General features: G+C 39.1%; 1 protein-coding gene across 1 annotated transcript in view; it reads left to right on the top strand.

Moving 5' to 3' along the window:
* The window catches only part of DGKK (diacylglycerol kinase kappa), a 95,442-nt gene that overhangs the window by 58,982 nt on the left and 17,222 nt on the right, over positions 1 to 19,238 (top strand). Inside the window, exons 8-15 of the mRNA XM_016153268.2 lie at positions 972 to 1,074; positions 7,501 to 7,684; positions 8,396 to 8,504; positions 9,258 to 9,397; positions 10,303 to 10,384; positions 12,185 to 12,276; positions 16,714 to 16,813; positions 17,776 to 17,995. Of these exons, the coding sequence (XP_016008754.2) occupies positions 972 to 1,074; positions 7,501 to 7,684; positions 8,396 to 8,504; positions 9,258 to 9,397; positions 10,303 to 10,384; positions 12,185 to 12,276; positions 16,714 to 16,813; positions 17,776 to 17,995 (1,030 nt within the window). The remainder of the gene's footprint in view (positions 1 to 971; positions 1,075 to 7,500; positions 7,685 to 8,395; positions 8,505 to 9,257; positions 9,398 to 10,302; positions 10,385 to 12,184; positions 12,277 to 16,713; positions 16,814 to 17,775; positions 17,996 to 19,238) is intronic.

The following is a 19,238-nucleotide window of genomic DNA, read 5'->3' as shown; positions in this document are numbered from 1 at the left end:
AGAGAAGGGTGGTGGGGTGGGCAAAATGGGTGAAGAAGATCAAAGGTACAAATTACGAGTTATTAAAAAAATAAATCCAGGGGATGTAATTAATGTACACTGTGGTGACCATAGTTAATAATATTGTATTACATATTTCAAAGTTGCCCAAAGAGTAAATCTTAAAATTTCTCACAAGAAAAATACATTTTGTAACTATATATGGTGACAAATGTTAACTAGACTTATTGTGGTGATCATTTTGCAACATACACAACTATCAAATTGTTATGTTATATACCTGAAACCGATATAATGTCATATGTCAAGTATAATCTCAATATTTAAAGAAAGAAGACTCTAGTATCCTCTGGTTATCTTTTAATTGCTTTTGCATAATCATGCCAGGTTCATGTATTCTAGGAACGGTACAATTGTCCAGGAAATATTGCTTGAAGATATCAGAAATCATGAAAGAATGGCCACTAGTAGGGAAGGCATCAGAGTCTCAGCTCTGTCACTTCCCAGCTGTTTGACCTTTAGCAAGAACCTTTACCTCTATGAGCTTTGGTATCCTCATTTCTAAAATGAACTTAATGTCTTCCCTACCACCCACAGTTGTTGTAAGGATTTAAGTGTAATAGCATATTATCAGGATTAGCAATTTTGTGCTGCAAGTAAACTCTCTATTTTGTAGGCCACTAAGGTTGTGTTCTACGACTGGTGTCTTCTCAGTGTCTATGAGGAGTATCTTCTGAAATCCCCCTTTGAAAGGAACAGAGTTCAGAGGCCACACTAAGGGATGGTGCAGGCTCAAGGAGGAGGAGAGAAAGTGTCCAGGTTGAGTCAGGGTTATGTGTATAGCACCAAATCTCAGAAAGGAAGACTTGAGCACTAAGTACTCAAATCTTGAAATTGGAACTCAAGACTGATCAGTTTTTTGCTTTTCTCTCCCCCTCCTTTTTTTCTCTTTTCTTCTCTTGTCATTTCAGGTGCATGATGACTGCAGGATACAGTTTTCCAAGGAATGCTGCTTTGGAAGTCATCGAACATCAGTCATTCCTCCCACTGCCCTAAGTGACCCTAAAGGAGATGGTGAGTAGCTAAACTTTAACCTCAGAAATACACTGGGGAGGGAGAGAAGGTAAAAAGAATTGGGAAGAGGACTGTGGTTAAATTATTCTACTCAACCAGTCAAAGATTCAAACATTTCTGGGGAGTAGGAATGTGTATATGTATAGAAACAGTTCATGTTTCTTTAGACCTTTGGAATGGTAAATGTTGATGTTTATGACATATGTGTATGCGGGCATGTTCTCTGTAGCCTCTGTCACAATTGTTTCTGAACAATTAGGATTTCAGCTTTTTCACAATTTCCAGACACTAGATAATCCATGAAATAAGTTTGTTTGCATTTAGGTGGTTAAGGGAGAACTGCATGAAGGTCCTTTTAAAAATAAAACTAACACCAAGGTTGTCCCCAAATCTGAAATTAACATGATCATTAGCCCAACATGCTTCATTGATGTTTTGTCCATTCCTGGGCATCAGTGATTTATTGAGAACTCTCTTTAAAAGGTATTTTAAGGCTACAAAATGATCCAAGATTGGGCATTGTCAGAGCTTCTAGTTATTTTGGATAGTGCAATGACAATTGAAAAATTAACGTAACATATGCTAAGTGCCAAAGGAGTGGTAGAGACACTTGCAGATAAGAAAATGTTAGGAATGTCAACTAATTGTAGGGCACAGAAAGGAGGTAGTAATGAAATCAATACAGTAAGAGTAAACATTGTACAGAGTCATCTATCAGGAGGTCTAGAGATATTAGAACAGAGAAAGCAGGGGTAAAGAAGAGGGATTTTTTTTATTTATGTGTTTGTTTTTGAGAATAGGTGAGACATGAGGAAGCATAGTATAAGAGGAAAAACGAGGGCCATGCAACCATGAGTTTAGTCAGTTACTAGCTAGGTGCCCTTGGGTAAGTCACTTAAATTCGCTGAGCTTCTCTTTCTTCATCTGTAAATGGGAATGATACCATATATTGTGATGATAAAGTGATAATACGTAAAGGGCCTAAATATCCAGAAATGACCCCAAAAGGACCACAAAACTAAATCCCAGTTCTTCTAGCCTAATGAAAACTGTAGATTCCCACAGGGATAATTTACTCTTTAGCACTTATTAATGATGTCTTTTTAGTTCACCTCTCCTTCCCTATCTTTTCTTTGCTTCTTCTGAGAGGCTTTCCTTTCTACCACTGAGTTGTTCATTTGATTCTCCCATTACTCATTAAAGAAGATGATCTTTCAAGATCAAAATCACATATCACAGCTAAAAAGACCTGATCTCTTTTAATAATACTACAAAGTTTAGAGATCTAACATATTTACCAAATGACATGCTACTATTTCATTAAGCTAGTAAAGACATATACTGCCCATTAATTTCAGTTTGTGTATGGTTAGTTTTATTCTGTATATGGTCAATGTCACTTACTGGAAGAAAGTTCCAACCCTTCCCAGAATGTTCAATGTATATTTCACTAATATGTTAATTTATCCATCTGTGACATGTGGGAAGTGATTAGTGAACCAGCATTTCTTTGACTTAACTATTATTCCCAAATTGATGCCTGCTGCCCACTTCATTGCCAAGAAAGAGTCTGCATTAGCTGGGAGCAAAGAAAGGAAAAGAAGGGTTTATAGTTTCCTTCGTCAGATAATAGAAGGAGGCAAAGGTTCCTGTAGCCATTACAACACAGTCTTAGAATGAGACATAACACATGTGCCTATGTGTGCACATACATGTACATATACTCATAGCCCCTATAGTCTCTAACAGTTTATTTTCCAACCCTAACAGATATAGACATTGGTACATGAAATGAGCCATTCACACAGGTTTCTTTAGGCAAGCATACTCATATGTCCCATAATAATAGGCAAAACACAAAGCTAACATTACTCAGGGATGCATACGTATATTATTTTCAGATCTACTCAAATATTTCTCCAAATATTTCTCAAATATTAGAGTCGACTACCAGATAGTTGACTATAGAGGCACCGAGATTGATGAGCCAGTAAATAAGAGCGTTCAGTTGGGCAAAAGGAAGGGACTTGGAGAGAGATCAAGTTGATAGAAGAGGAAAAGTAGCAAACTAGTCAGCTGAGCAAACTCAGGCTGCTAATGATAGTCAATCTACTCTTGAATCTAAAACTTTGCTCACCTCTACAGGGACCTGGGGAAAATGTCTTTGAGAAGACTGAAGAATATCTGCCTTAGCATCTCACAAATCACCCCAAATAGGTGTTAAGTGGCTGCCACTTATCCTTTGTGATTGGCCCAATAGAACCTGTGCTTCCTGTCCTTGTAGAAGATTTTTTGTTTAGTTTTTTTTCTATCCTACATCACTTCTTATTCTTGTTATAGATTGTCGATTAATGTCATTACTACTTTCTCTTGCTTTCTACCAAAAACATAATAGTATTGCTTAAAGCGCCTGGGCTAAGCCAATCTTTGTGTGTAGTAGCTTATCTAATTCCCCATGAGAGAGATTTTAGCCTTTCCTCCTATCGCTTACAATCTCGATTCAATTGAATCTCACTCTTGAGAACTCTTATTTCTATCATGTATTATTTGGCCTGTCTAGAACTGTCTTCTAAGACCTCCCTATTTTTTGACTTTTCCTGGCTTTTCGGCCTAGGCAAATATGTTCTTTAATGAATAGGTTTCCTATTGGGAAGTCCTACCCCATCTTCAAGATGGTAAGTTCCTTAAAAATGATCTGGTCCAACCCCTCTAGCCAGGCTAGGGAATCCCTTCTCCAGCATCCAGGGTGGAGGCATTCAGCTGATGACTTCCTAAGGAAGTGCTTGCCATTGTTAATGCAGTACCTGTTCATTCATCCATTCATTCATTCAGTAAACAAACTAATTTCTGAGAATGCTTTCTAATAACCCTTTTTTCCTATCCAGTCTGCTTGGTAAATTCCTTCTCTCATCTTATAGGGTGAGAACAAAATCAAACATTATCTCTTATTTGAAGGCTTCTGTAATTGCCCCTCCTCACTTTCCCAGACAGATTACTTTCTTTGCTGTAAACCTGAAACCAATATCTCGGAGCACCTAACATGCTGTATTATATAGTCCCTAACACATCTGTCGCCCAGGCCAGACTGTGAATTCTATATCCCTAGAACTTTACTCAGACCTGGGTACATGGTATAGGCACAGACAAGATTTGTTACATGAATTCATTAATATATTTATGGAATACTGCCTACATGTAAGGCTCAGTGACAAGCAATTTAGAGACTAAGAGATGACTAAGACAGTATCCCTGATTCATATGGAGGCAAAAGAGTATAGTGCAGTGGTTGTCGAATGTAAGAATGCATCAGAATAATCTGAAAGGCTTATTAAAATACAGATTTCTAGGCCCTACCCCCAGAGCTTTTGATTCAGTAGATCTGTGTAGGCCACAAGAACTTGCATTTCTAACAAGTCCCCAGATGTTGCTGATACTACATTCTTGGGAGCATATTCCATCATTTACTAACTTGTGAGGCTCAAGTTACTTAACATTTCTGTGCTTCATCTGCCATATGTTTTCTGACGATAGAGAAAAATAGTACTTAGGTGCATTATGAGGGTTAAATGAGTAAACATTTGTAAAGGAGGATTTTAAAATTCAGGAAGGGGAACAGTAGGCCAATCTTATGCTAATTTAACACTTATGTGGTATGAAGTGAACAAATTTGAAAGGGACTGTTGGCCCCCTGATTTGGGGCACTGTGGTTTTATTAATGTAGCTCAAAAAAGCATGCTATTTCTTAAAGGCTCTTTCAAGCTGTTGACTCATCTGGACCTTAAAGTCAACTAAATCCCCTAAGCCCTTTTCATTCTTGATGCTACCAAGCCAAGTTCCTATTGTCCTGTTCTGCTGAAATTTATGTCCTTGAGCCTAAAGGCCAAGCTTCAAATTTATCCCTTTTCTTCTTGTTGACATTGACCCATCTTCCTGCTGAGGTCGTTTTTCAATCTTGATTCTCACATCCAGTAGATCTCCCTCTACTTTTGTATAGTTCAAAGTTGGTGAGGTAGTTTTCTGTGTTTTCATGTGAATTGATTAAAATTATTAACTAATACAGGACAATTAACATCAACCTATTCAAAATCAACCGGTGAGCATGATTATTTACCTGGTTATGAATCTGCCTAACATTGCTACATTTCAACCCACAACACCAGCCGTTTTGTCACCTTGTTCACAAGATCCTCTTCACAAAGTTGTCCTTGCTCAAATTCAGATATTCTCTGACTATAGAGGAAATGATAAATGGGGCTGCCCTTGTATTCTCCTGGGAATGACTTCCTGCCAGCACAGCTTTCCCCTGTCTTCCCATCTATAACCAAATTAGGTTTGACACTGAAGTTCAAGTTGCTTTAATTATATAATTTTCTCTTTATCTAGCAACTTTCCATCCCCACCCTGAATTATTTTATTAGTTATTACAACTTGATTCTATTGTACATATAGAGAAATAAGCATTCAAAGAAGTTAAGATGTTTGCTCTAGGTTTGTGAATAAATTTGAGGGTGGCAACCAGCTGTGGCACACAGCTGCATTCTCTTGTAGAATTACACTGCAGAAAGCAGCCCATGCTCTAAGCTATCAAATAGATCTACCAATAATTTCAGTTATACCCTCAAGGGTATTTATCTTTCAGATAGAATTATTATAATTATTTTTCCTAATTCTAAATTTAATTCTTGACTAGTTAATATATCCACAGGTATCAAATATTTTTAATAGAAACACACATATACACATATTAAGTAAAAAGTCTTTCTGCTGTCCTTTCTCTGATCTCAATCTCCTACAGCCACATCCCATCTCTACTCAGTTTACTTTCATTACTTTATTGAATACCTTCATGTATATACTAGTAAATATAAATATATATTCTTATCCCTCTTCTTATCCACAAGAGCAGAGACTGCTTCTATCTTGTCCACCACTGTATTCTCAGAACATAACAGGCATAGAAAATGCCCTCAATACATATTTGTTGAGTAAATAAATTAATATGTCTTAACTACCATAAGTTGACTTATTACTTTTTCTTTTAAAAAGTTGAAAATGGTGGTACTACTTTTGCATAATATGTTCAGGGGGAGTAACTACTTTTAAGCTATGCTACTGAAGGTACATAGCAGATTCTCCTTAGCTGTGAGTCCTGGTAAGTCCTGCAAATTTGGTGCATGACTGTTTAGCTGGCTTAGAAACTGGCCCATAGAGGAAGACCACTTTAGATTTTTCCAGGCAAAACAGCCATAAAATCTATTCAAGTCAGCAGTCTCCCTTCAGTTTCTCTTTCACCCAGGCTATAACAAATGGGACATCGAAACCTACTCCACTGGCCCACACCATTCAGGAGCAAGCCACATGCCTTTTGCTTTTTGCATTTATTTTTGTTGGGTCATCCCTGGCAAGCCACAGTTCATAGGTTTGGATGCTCACAATTTGTCTAGCATCTCCTAGGGGACCATTGGTCTCTGCCTATCTCCCTGCCAATAGGATCTAAAGCTCAACACGAACTAGCAGGCTTTAGTGATTTAGACTGCCATAACTTCACTTCTCTATGGGGAACTTCAGTGCTGGAAATGATTAAAAGCCTCTTTCCTGTTTAGATAATTTCCCTATAGTCTTGTTTCCCCTGAAAGTTGGTATGATAACTTGGATTGCTCTGTCAGAGCCTTAGAGGACTGATTAAAGCTCCCTGCTTCAACTCATATTGATATGTTCTATCATTAGCTCCTGGCTAAAAGGCAGCCTTTCCTCCCTTCTCTCCTGAACTGGTATCTTCTCACTGTGAGAACCAAGCTCTGTCCCATGCAGAGAGAGGACTACTTTGTATGCTGATCCTCCTTCTAGGCCCTCGACCTTCTCTTTCCTCAGTTTCCTCTCAGTATTTTATTAATCCTTGGTTGTGGCACCAATTTCTTTATTCCTTGTGTTCCAACATACTCTTGTGTATGAGCCTGTCTCCCCAGCCTGAGGACAAGGGCTATACTCATAGCAGTATCTAGCATGATGATTAGAATATAGTAGTTGCTCAGCAAATGTTGCTTTCCTGGCCACAGTTGGGCAAAGACCAGCTGTGGGGTTTTCTTTTATTGTTATTTGTCTTTTTTAATAAGAGTAGCTTAGGATTTATACTAATTTCCCATTTGTTCCTCTATCTTGGGAGTCTAGAGAACAAAGAAACTCTGGGAGATACTGTATATGTCTATTTCCTTGATCATGGTGATGGTATCATGGGTGTTTGCATATATCAAAACTCATTAAATCGTACACATTAAATATGTGCAGTTCTTTGTATATAAATTATACCTCAATAGAACTGTTTTATGAAAAAAATCATTGCAAAACTTGATGTTAAGTCAAGTCTTGTTTTTATTTCAATGGCTCTGGTCTTTTTTCTTTCTTCTTTTTGTTTTATGCATGTATCAGGCCAATTAGTAGTATCTTCAGACTTCTGGAATCTTGATTGGTCATCAGCCTGTTCATGTCCCCTTCTCATCTTCATCAACTCCAAAAGTGGCGATCACCAAGGGATCATCTTCCTCCGAAAATTTAAGCAATACCTCAACCCGTCTCAAGTGTTCGACCTGGTGAAGGGTGGACCTGAACCCGGGTAAGCATGGTGTGAGGCATATAGAGGGTATACAGAAGGGACTCTCCCTTCTATACATTCTAGAGTAGGGTAGACTTTCTTGAATTAGTTCTAATACCTGAGCAGGAAAGATCCATTTTCTCAAATCAAAACACAGACACATAAATCCAGAGTATTTTGGATTGGCTGGTTGGAGGACTTTTAGCCCTCTCCCAAAAATCCTTTCAAGCCATGTTCTTCTCTCAGATTTGCTCTACCTTTTTTGGTTAGAAGAGGTATAGCTATGTCTCCTGACCCCAGAGGAGGAGGCAAATGAATACTGCTGTTCGCTTTTCCTGTCACTCACTCATTCTTTTTCCTGGGGTCAAATAGATATATCTCTACTACAGGAACAACTGACTGTTCAGTCCTGGTTTCTATCAGCTCACTAACCACCATGCAAGGCAGTATTCCTAGACCTCAGCAAGTAGCTTCAGCTAGGTACTAGTAGCTTTCAGAGCAAGGTTAGGCACAGAATAGTGTGGGTTGAGGCAATGTCTGATCTCCAGGACTACGTGTGAGAGCACTGCCTATGATATTTGGTACACAGAGAGATAGGGACTAAGGGAAAAAAAGCAAGTAGCCTAGTAGTTGGGTGCAGAAGCAGCAGCACTTGGGCCTGGGACATTGTAGGAAAGAATTGTATAACCCAGAAGTTCATGAAATGACTCCCTTTTCTCCCTTTCCTTCCAGGCTGTCCATGTTCAAGAACTTTGCTCGCTTTCGCATTGTAGTTTGTGGTGGAGATGGCAGTGTGAGCTGGGTGTTATCTCTGATTGATGCCTTTGGATTACATGAAAGGGTGAGTTCCTAGCTGACTTGATTTAGCCATTCTAGAGAGACTGGGATGTAGAGCTTCTTATCCCAAGAAGTCCCTGGTCTTCACTGTCCTTGTCTGTAAAATACATGTTTTCCACTGGTTTCATATTCAATTTAACTAGTAAATTCCTAATATAAGCCTGCTCACCTAGACTGTTTTCTGGTTGTCTATCTGTGGAAGGAGAAATGAAGGAGTTAGCAGGGGAAAATTGAGTGTTCTATTCCTCAACCTCCAAAGTGAATAATTGATGAGGAAGAGAACAAGCAAAAAAGAAGTGGCCTCAGGCAATGTTCAGCCCCTAATTTCCTACCCCTTCTAAGTCAATTGATTTTCTTCCCTGAGTTTCAAGAGTAGTAGAAACTTTCTTCTCTCTCACCCTCTTTTCCCTAAGCTGCTCTCTGCTCTTCTGAATACAGTAGCTTTGTCTCTGGAGGTACCTGGCTTCTTTGGCCCAGCCTAGACAGAAATTTGTGGCTATATTTCTATTATATAAGAATGGCTATAAATATTGATATAGTCCAGCAACTTTTCCCTTTACTAAATAGGTTCTGTATGGCCAGGAGTGGGGCCTAACTCCTTAGGGAAAATTTCACTTAACTTCAAATATCTTCCTATCACACTTCCTAGAATCAGTAGTCCTTTATTGCCACTAGCTTTGAGAGCATCGTCTGGGTTCTTTTATGAGTGAATATTGGTAGGACTGTCTGAAAAGGGTGCCTGGTTTTGTTCTTGCAGTGTCAGCTGGCAGTCATCCCTCTTGGAACTGGCAATGATCTGGCCCGTGTCCTAGGCTGGGGTGCATTCTGGAACAAAAACAAGTCACCTCTGAAAATACTCAACAGAGTGGAGCAGGCCAGTGTGAGGATCCTAGACAGGTGAGCGGCTGAAAGATCAGGCAATTGTGCCTCTTCCAGTTGTGAATAAGTTACTCCTAGTTATATCATCTCAATCAGGAATGTTCTAACCTTCTTAATGGTGTTTCTGGCTTTAGTGCAGGGCAGTTTGGGTGAGGCAGGGGGCCTTGACTATTAGGAAGCCCGGGTCTAGAGTGTAATGTATCCTTTGAAGGTCAATATAGTATCTCATCAACTTAAAATATCCTAGAGCAGGAGCCCAATGGGTACATTTAAAGGGTTCTGTGAACCTTCTTCAAATTGCAGTCAATTATCTATGTAAGCATATTTTTCCTAAGTTTTCGTCTTTCTATTTTATTCTAGAATATTATAAAAACTAGTTTGTAGCTTCATCATGTTCTCAAAGAAACTAAAAAAATGAGGATTCATATACTATTGACCTAAATTGTTTCTGCTCTAGAGAAGAGAGATTGTGATCTATCTTCTGAGAAGAAAGACTTCCTATGCTAGGGCATAGTATTTGATTTATGACTGACCATAAGGATATTCCAGGGAGCTTTCTCAAGATACTAAGCTCAGTCCTACCACAAAGATTACTATTCAGTAGGTCTTGAGTAGGACCCTGGTATATGTATTTTACAAAAGCACCTCAGATGATCTTGATAGCTACCTCTGGTTGAGAAGCACTGCTCTCTGAGAACCTTGTAGTGGAATTCCTTTCATCGTACTGTCCTAGAAGTCATGAGGCAGTGTCCCCTCTTGTGGTATACCTTGAAATCAGGTAACCTGAGATAGCTTGGTTATCCCCTAAAATCCATCTTTACCCAACACATAAACATTTTAACCTCTTTTTTAGCATGTGAAGCATTGATGCCAGCCTGCGATGAAACATAGTCCTAAACATCTGTCTTTGAACTTAATTTCAGATGGAGTGTGATGATCCGTGAGACTCCCAGACAAACTTCATTGCTAAGCGGACAAGTTGAAATGGATGTACCCCAATTTGAGGTAATTATTGCCAGGTGTAATTCAGGCCAACATCTTTATTATACAGTGAAATAAGAGACAAAAATCCAGAGAGAAGTATTTGTATTGTCCACAATGAGGAGGAGATTACTGAAAACTGGGAACATGTCAATCAGTAGCTATTGATCAGAAACCATGTTAGGTATTGGGGATATAATTCATTTGGCCATTTATTTATTCATTCATTCAAAATATTCATGTAAAATATATATGGATTAACTACAATGTGTGAGCTATGCTAGTTAGTAAAGAAGAATGACTTAATCCATGGGGTTATGAAGCTCATATCTAGTTGCAGTGGTAGAAAAATGGTTTTTATAATGTAGTATGACTGTTAGTATATATAAGTAAGTAGTGTGTGTAGGTGGGGTGAGAACACCCAGCAGGTGAGCCTAACCCAGTCTGGGAGTAATTAGGGAAAGCTTCTCAGAATAAACTCTCTTTCAGAAGAGATTTAAGGACCAGACGGAGTTAACCAGGATAGTGAGAAAGAAGAGACATGTTCCAGACAGATAGAACAGTTTGTGTTGTTCCAAAAGCAAGAGAGAGTATGGAATATTCACAGAACAGAAAAAATATTCATAATGACTAAGGCATAGGGGCCAATGAGGGGATATACAGGGAGAACAACTAAAGACGAGGCTGGAGAAGTAATCAGGGGCCAGGCCAGGAAGAATCTGCTAAACAATGGTAGGAAGTTTTAACTTTTATCCTAAGAGCAATGAGAATTATATAATGGTTTCTTTAAATCTTATTATAAAAATTTTCAAACATACAGGAAATTTTAAATGGTAGATTCTACCATTAATTTTTTACTATACTTCATCACAAATCTATCTATCTATCTATTCTGCTATCTAATAGAAAGATTTTATGCAGGGGAGTTCCATGGTATATGGAGAAAGAATAAAGACTAGAGACAAGGAGAAAAGATGGAAGATGCTGTAATTGTCTAGGCAAAAGATGATGATTTGGATCACTGAAGTAGTAACAGGGATAAGGAGAAGTGGGCATATTTAAGACATATTAAAGAGAATCATCAGGACTTGGTGGATGTTTAAATGTAAGGGGTGATGGAGAAGGAGGAGTATAAGTTGTAGTTAAGAGTACAGATTCAAGAGCCAGACTTCCTGGAATTGAATCCTGACTCTGCCACTTATCAGCTCTCCCTTTTCCTGGGTCTCAGTTTTCTGTTCTGTGAAATGGGGATAATAATAATTCTTATTTCAGGATTGTTATAAAGAATACATAAAGTAGTATCATATATATATACATATATATGTGTGTATATACACACACACACACACACACACACACACACACACACACACACACATATATATATAAAAATCTTAGAACAAAGCCTGGCACATAGCATGAACTATATAAGTGGAGGCTATTATTATTACTACTATTACTATTACTAATAAGAGGTGACATTCTGGTATTGTAAAGATGTGGATTCAAATCCCAGATATTTTGCTTACTAGCTTTGTAATATTAGATTGTTTATTTAAAACAAACAGTACCACCTTTATATGAGTTTTGGGGTATTGATTTAAATGAGAGGAAATAATATGCATGTCTTAATTTTAGAATGAACACAAATCTAAGATTATCTATGGGGACCTTCAACAAGAATTATTTGATTATGATCATTTCCAGAGAGATATTTTAATTGATGGTAAAGAGCCAGTAGGAAAAAATTATGGGGATGAAGATGGGCAGTACACTATGTCTCAGTGTGAAGGTTCCAGAGCTGATCACTCCTTTTCCCCCTAGGCTGCTGCCATCCAACACTTAGAATCTGCAACCACTGAGCTGAGCAAAATCCTGAAGGCCAAGTACCCCACAGAGATGATCATCGCAACTAGGTCAATCTTTCTTTAGCTCTTAACTTTTGGGATGTTTTTGCCCCTCATGGGCTGTTCCTCAGTTAGAGATGGGGCTCATTTTGATAGCTTGGGGTGTTGAGGCCAAGCAAAGTACACTAAGTTCTCACTTGACATCATCGATAGGTTCTTAGAACAATGGTAAAAAATGTATAATGAAATCAATTATACCATAAGCTAATTGATATAAACAAGAGCTAAGTTCCTGCAGCACCTTATTGACATTATAACAAAATGACATTGAACAAAACAATGTTATTTGAGGGCCTTCTGTATATGTTTATTTTCTGAAATCAAATTTCTTCCAACTTAAACCTCCTGGAAAGTTTAGGTAACAAAATGAGATTTGGGTAAGGGCTCTTGCTACTCCAAAAAGATAAAATTGCAAGCCAGAAATTTGGAAGAAGGGGAGGACTTTTGATCAAGATGGCAGAGTAGGTAAATGCTGTGCTCATCTCCTCCAATGTCCACATCAAAATTATAACTAAGCTACAGAACAACCATCATTGAGAATTGCCTGAAGTCTAGCTGAACAGAAGTCCTAAAACTAAGAGTCTACAGAAGAAGCCACCTCAAGACCAGTAGAAGGGGCAGAGACACAGAACAGGAAGCTTCCACACCAACAGGTGTGGCAGTTAAGAAATGGGAGGGATATCTCAGCTGCAGAGGACCCCCCGAGGAGCAAGGGGTCCCATCCCCACACCAGCTCCCAAGCCCAGGGTTCCAGTGCCAGGAAGAGAAGTTCCCACAACTTCTGGCTGTGAAAACCAGCAGAGATTATGGCTGAGTGAGACAAAGGGCCACTGGAGTCACAGACATTCCTCTTAAGGGGCCTGTATGCAGACCTACTCACTGACTGATTCACTTGTTCTGATATCCAGCCCTGGGGGCAGCAGCTCCATAGGTGCCAGGGACATACAGAGATGAACTGAGTTGTTTGGCTTTGGGGAAAGGAATTAAGGGGAAGCCTTTTCCCAGACAGAAGGGCTAGCAGAGGATATGATTCCTTGGTTGAGCTCTCCCCAACCAGCTCACAGACTCAAGCAGCTGTCATCTCTGAGTCTTCATCAATCAGGCCAATACTTGTCACTCTGCCCTGGTGATTCCCTGAGACCCTGCCCCACCCAACTTGCATGACCGCCCAAGCCACTTCTAGTGGATTTTCTATGAAATGACCCACCTTGGCTCATGCTGTGGATTTTCCTAAAATCTCATAAAGGTTCAACAAATTTAAACAAACAGCATCTGGCCTCAGCATATCCCATACTTCTTAGTGAGCAGCCCAAGCTTAGCACCAGCAGCAGGCAGCTTTGATTCATGATTTGGTCTCTTGAGGTACATCCAAGCTTAGTGTGGGTGGCAGACATCTGTGGATTGCTTGGTGGCTCATGCAAGGTGGCCCTGGGCAGCACCCAGGCTGCAGTTGAATTTGGCCTATAGGAGGGATTCTCCAGGAGGCCCTGGCCTGCATGTCCAGTGGCTGGCTTCGGTTTGAGCCAGAGTGCCACCTGGGGTCACATCTGAGGACAACACACTCAAAGGCCAGACTGGGCAGGCCAAAACCCTGTTAAAATGAATCTTGCTCCATAGGGTCAGCTCCTGCACAACAGCTCCTCCATTGTAGTCATGACCAGTCCTCACAATCAATTAGCCCAAGGGTCAATCCCTCACATTGACCTGCAAAGAGCAACTAAGACTCAATTACAACAGGAGATCATGCACAACCCATATAAGGCACACCCCTGGAACACCTGGCCCAGGTGACCAGGGAAGACTGTGCCACTGGGCCCCACAGCATACCTACTACATGAGGCCACTCAACTAAGACTGGGAAACATACCACCTCTACTAATATATAGAAATAAACACATGAAGGTAGCCAAAATGGGGAGACAAAGAAACATGTCCCAAATGAAAGAACCAAACGAAGCTCCAGAAAAAAATAAATAAATAAACAAAATGGAGACAAGCAATCTACCAGATGCAGAGTTCAAAACACTGGTTATAAGGATGCTCAATGAACTTAGGGACAGAGTAGATGAATTGAGAGAGAACTTTAACAAAGAGATAGAAAACAAAAATGGAGATAGAAAACATAAAAAAATAACTAGTCAGATGAAGACTATGATAACTGAAATGAATAATACATTAGGAGGAATCAGTAGTAGATCAGATGAGCAGAGGATCAAATCAGTGATTTAGAAAAGAAGGTAACAGAAAATATCCAATCAGAACAACATCAAAAAAAAGAATGCCCCCAAAATGAGGATAGTTTAAGGGGGCCTCTGGGACAGCATTAAGCATACCAACATCTTCATCATAGGGATACCAGAATAAGAAGAGAGCAAGAGATTGAAAACCTATTTGAAGAAAAAAATGACTGTAAACTTCCCTAACCTGGCAAAAGAAAGACATACAAGCCCAGGAAGCACAGAGAGTAGCAATCAAGATGAACCCAAAGAGGTTCACGCCAAGACACAACATAATTAAAATGCTAAAGGTTAAAGACAAAAATCTTAAAAACAGCAAGAGAAAAGCAGTTAGTTACTTACAAGGGGGCTCCCACAAGACTGTCAGCTGATTTCTCAACATAAACTTTGAAGGCCAGAAGGGATTAGCAGGAAATATTCAAAGTAATGAAAAGCAAAGACCTATAACCATGACTACTCTAGCCAGTGAAGCTATCATTTAGACTCTAAGGACAAATAAATAGCTTCGCAGAAAAGGAAAAGCTAAAGAAGTTCATCACCACCAAGCCAGTATGGCAGGAAATGTTGGAGGGATGGGGGGGGAGAAAGAAAAGATGATAAAAAATATGAATAATGACTTGCAATAACTACATATCTATCAACAAATACTTTAAATATAAATGGATTAAATGTTCCAATCCAAAAATAGGGTGGGTGAATGGGTAAGTAAACAAGACCCTTACAGATGCTGCCTACAAGAGACTTACTTCAGAACAAAAGACACACATAGACTGAAAGTAAAGGGATGAAAAAAGGTGTTTCATGAAAATGGAAACAAACAACCAATAAGGTGGGGTAGCAAAACTTGTACCAGAAAAAAATAGACTTTAAAACAAAGTCTATAACAAGAAACAAAGAAGGACCCAGTTATCTCACTTCTGGATTATTATCCAAAGAAACCCAAAACACTAATTTGAAGGAACATGTGAATCCATATGTTCATTGTAGCATTGTTTAAATAGTCAAGATATAGAGGCTGCCTTCATGTCCGTCGATGAATGAATGGATAAAGAAGAAAAGAGGTCACACACACACACACACACACACACACACACACACGGAATATTACTCAGCCATAAAAAAAGAGTGAAATCTTGCCATCTGCAATAACATGGATGAACCTGGATGGTATTGTACTGAATGGACTAGGTCAGACAGAGAAAAATAAATGCCATATCATTTCACTTAGAAGTAGAATCTAAAGAAGAAAATAAACAAACAGAACAGAAACAAATTCATAGATACAGAGAACATTTTCATGGTTGCTGGATGGGAGGGGGTTGAGGGTTGGGTGAAAGGGAGTAAGAAGTACAAATTGGTAGTTACAAGGTAGTCATGGGGATGCAAATTATAGCATAGTGAATGTAGTCAACAGTATTGTAGTGACTATGTATAGTGTCAGATGGGTACTAGATTTACCAGAGTGATTACTTTGTAAGTTATGTAAATGTCTAATCACTAAGTTGTACACCTGAAACTAATATAATATCATATGTCAAAAGTAACTGAAATTTTTTTAACTTTTAAGAAAAAAAAGAAGGGTTATAGAAGAGAAATACAACATTCCACACATTCAAGAGCATAGCATAGCTTACTACAGTAGGAACACCTTGTTTTCTGTTTGACACTAGGAAAGGTCTCTCTAGCACCTACTACAGTTGATTTTTCATACCCTAAACAACACATTCTCCCATTCTAAATATGTGGATCATTCATTCCTCCTGGGGCTTTTCGGAGGGTTACTGCCAAACCTACCACATTCTCCTTTGAGAAACATTCCCTACAGGTAGTTTCTCCAATATCATTATATTTGTACTAAATTAGCTGGGCCCTTCCCTTGATCTATAGCTGATTTGACCCAGGGTGAAAGTCTAATCCAAGGTGGATCAATAGAATTCTCTTTTCTGGTTCAGAATTTGGACTAAGAAATGCTACTTAAATTCTCTTAGGTACTTGCATATTTTTCTATGTACATGAAGCAGGAAAAAAAAAACAAATAGAGAAGGGAAAGAGAGTAGGGGGAAGTGCTGAAAGGAAAGGGAAGGAGGAGAGATCAAGAAAGAGATAAAGAAGAAGGAGGAAGAAGATGGAGACTAATGACATTATAAGAGAAAAGGGCTCTGGATCTCATAGTCCATGTCTCATTGTGCCATCTATCTTATATTTCCAGATTCCTATGCTCTGCAGTGGAAGATTTTGTGTTTGATATTGTAAAGGCCTGGAGTCAGATAAAACAGAACAATACAGCAATAGAGTCTGTGATTTTGAAAGTAAGTTTCCATTCCTTCAGTCTTATACTCTTTGTGGAGCCAGGGCCCCATTTTTAATAAAAGTGCCTCTCATTGGGAATTGAAAGAGAAAGGCGGGGAGGATCAGCTAGTAAGCCTCCCTGATGGGGAATGTCCACCTCCTTAAACTTATATCTTTCACCAAATGAAGAGTGGCACTATGCATGCTTATACATGTACCACGTACCTAATCATATACCAAGCATTCATCCACACCCAGACAGAAGTGCACATCAAGTAGATATGTACATTGTTGTATACCAGAACATGCTTGAAAATATGTACAAATACTTACTAGAAATACACCCACATTCCACTCTATAACAATAGCAACAGCAATAGCTAACACTTACATAGCACTTGCTCTGTGCCAGGAACTGTTAAGCACTTTTAATGTATTAACTAATCCTCAAAACTGCCCTAGAATATAGAAGCACAAAGAGATTAGGTAACTTGCCTCGAATCACAAACTATTATGTGATGAAGCTGGGAATCAAGCCATAATCAGTATATCCACAAACATACCCACATACAAAGGCAGACACCAGGTACCCATGCAGAGGCACATCCATATCAATAGGAGCATGCCCGTGAAAACACCAATCCATAAATACTTATCTTTCCTCGTGTTTGCCATGTTACATACCATTTTACAGGCCAGTCTGACGTGAGAAAGACTCAGCAACATACACTGATTTCCATATCTGCCCAGAAACAAATGATATCTGTTTGATTCCCTAACATTGTTTAGTTATCTCATCACACTTACCCAAGTACTTCTTTTTCCGAACTTTCATCTCCCAACAAGTCGCTTTCTATGTTCAATGTTCCTGGCAAACTACTACTACCCATTCCCACTTCTCCCCATACCACCCACCTCTTCATTCTGTTTTCTCATCACTAATCCCTCATAACAATATTCTGTCTCTTTCTTCCCTGTATAGAGTGACTTAATGTATGACAAGCTCAATGTCCTAAATGATGTCCTGTCTGAGGAGGCAGCAATTGAGAAGTATGCTACAGTATGTGCAGACAGTGGCAAGGCAGATGGAAAGCCCTTTGTTCCTCAAACAGACCACATAGCCAAGTGCAAGTTGGAGCTGGCCACAAAGGCCAAGAATCTCCAGAAATCCTTGAAACTCATCATATTCCAAATTGAACAAGGTAAGGATCCTAGGGTTGTGATAACTGAAGTAGGGAAGAGAGAAGATTCCAGTAAATGGTTTACTGGTCTAGATTTTTGATATGATGACATTAGCAACATTTCACTAAATCCTGCATTCATATGGCATCCAAAATCAGTCCTCAAATTCTGCTGATTTGAAAAGTATAAGTCTTAGTAAGCTGCCCCTTTGGTTCCTCTTACCTCCCAGGTACTCAACTCTAATTTATTACTCATTTATTTTTGGAACTAACACTCATTATAAAGAATTACAGATGCTCAATGCTCTGTTTGCTTTCACCAGCAGCCATGAATTTTTTTACATTTGCTCTGTTTCCATCGAACCACCAAGCCTGTGACTATTTTAGAAAGAAAGTAGTATTCATCTCTGCATGTCCTATACAGTATTAATCAGGCACAAGGGTCCTGAGAATAGCTTTGGCAGCTCTGGAATTGATTGCCATTTTCCACAACTCATGACAGACTGCAAGCTTCCAACTCAGTATAAAAATTACTCCAACTTTCAACTCTTCCATCTTCTTAATTTAACATTTTGGTTTCCCACTTCTTCCCCACATGCTTCTTTGGAAAACAGATCAGAAGATGGTGTAAAACCAAGTGTGTTTTACCTGATCTATTGGAATTGAGCAGAAGTCCAGGTAGCAAGAGAGTCCCTTTGACTTTGAGCTATGGTACCTTCTCCTGCCTTGGTACCTTTAGGAACTGCAGCCAATTTTCCAAGAAAGAAAGGAAATTTCCCTTCTGCACTGCGTGAGAATTAAATGGTTTGTCTCCATTTCTATAGCTAGTTTGCAAGTAGTAGGGATCATATTAATCTGGCATAGTCATAACCCTGTCATGACCAACCCTCAGCCTGTTCCATCAACATATACGTCAGATTCTAAATCAGCTTGTGTCCATGAGACAGAGAAAGGCACCCTGGTAGGATAGGAATTGAACCTATGAGCTTTGGTATGGGCTGAGCACCTGACTTATACAACATATAGGCTGGTGAAAGGAAGACTTATCAAATATTCTGGATATGGGTGAGACATTTGAGTAAAAGAATGGCATAGTCCAAGAGGCTCAAGTTTATAACAAAACTCATATGAGTAAATGAATTAACAAAGAGGTGAGAATGAAGGTAGAAGAGCAGAGAGTTCCTCACCATGCCCACCCCCCTACACCTCTGTCCCTGAGTTTGTACTCACAACCACATTTACTTGATGACAAAAAAATCATAAC

The sequence above is a fragment of the Rousettus aegyptiacus genome, unplaced genomic scaffold (genome assembly GCF_014176215.1).
Source record: "Rousettus aegyptiacus isolate mRouAeg1 unplaced genomic scaffold, mRouAeg1.p scaffold_m13_p_9, whole genome shotgun sequence".
NCBI lineage: Eukaryota > Metazoa > Chordata > Mammalia > Chiroptera > Pteropodidae > Rousettus > Rousettus aegyptiacus.
This window is presented reverse-complemented; position numbering and strand designations above follow the sequence as displayed.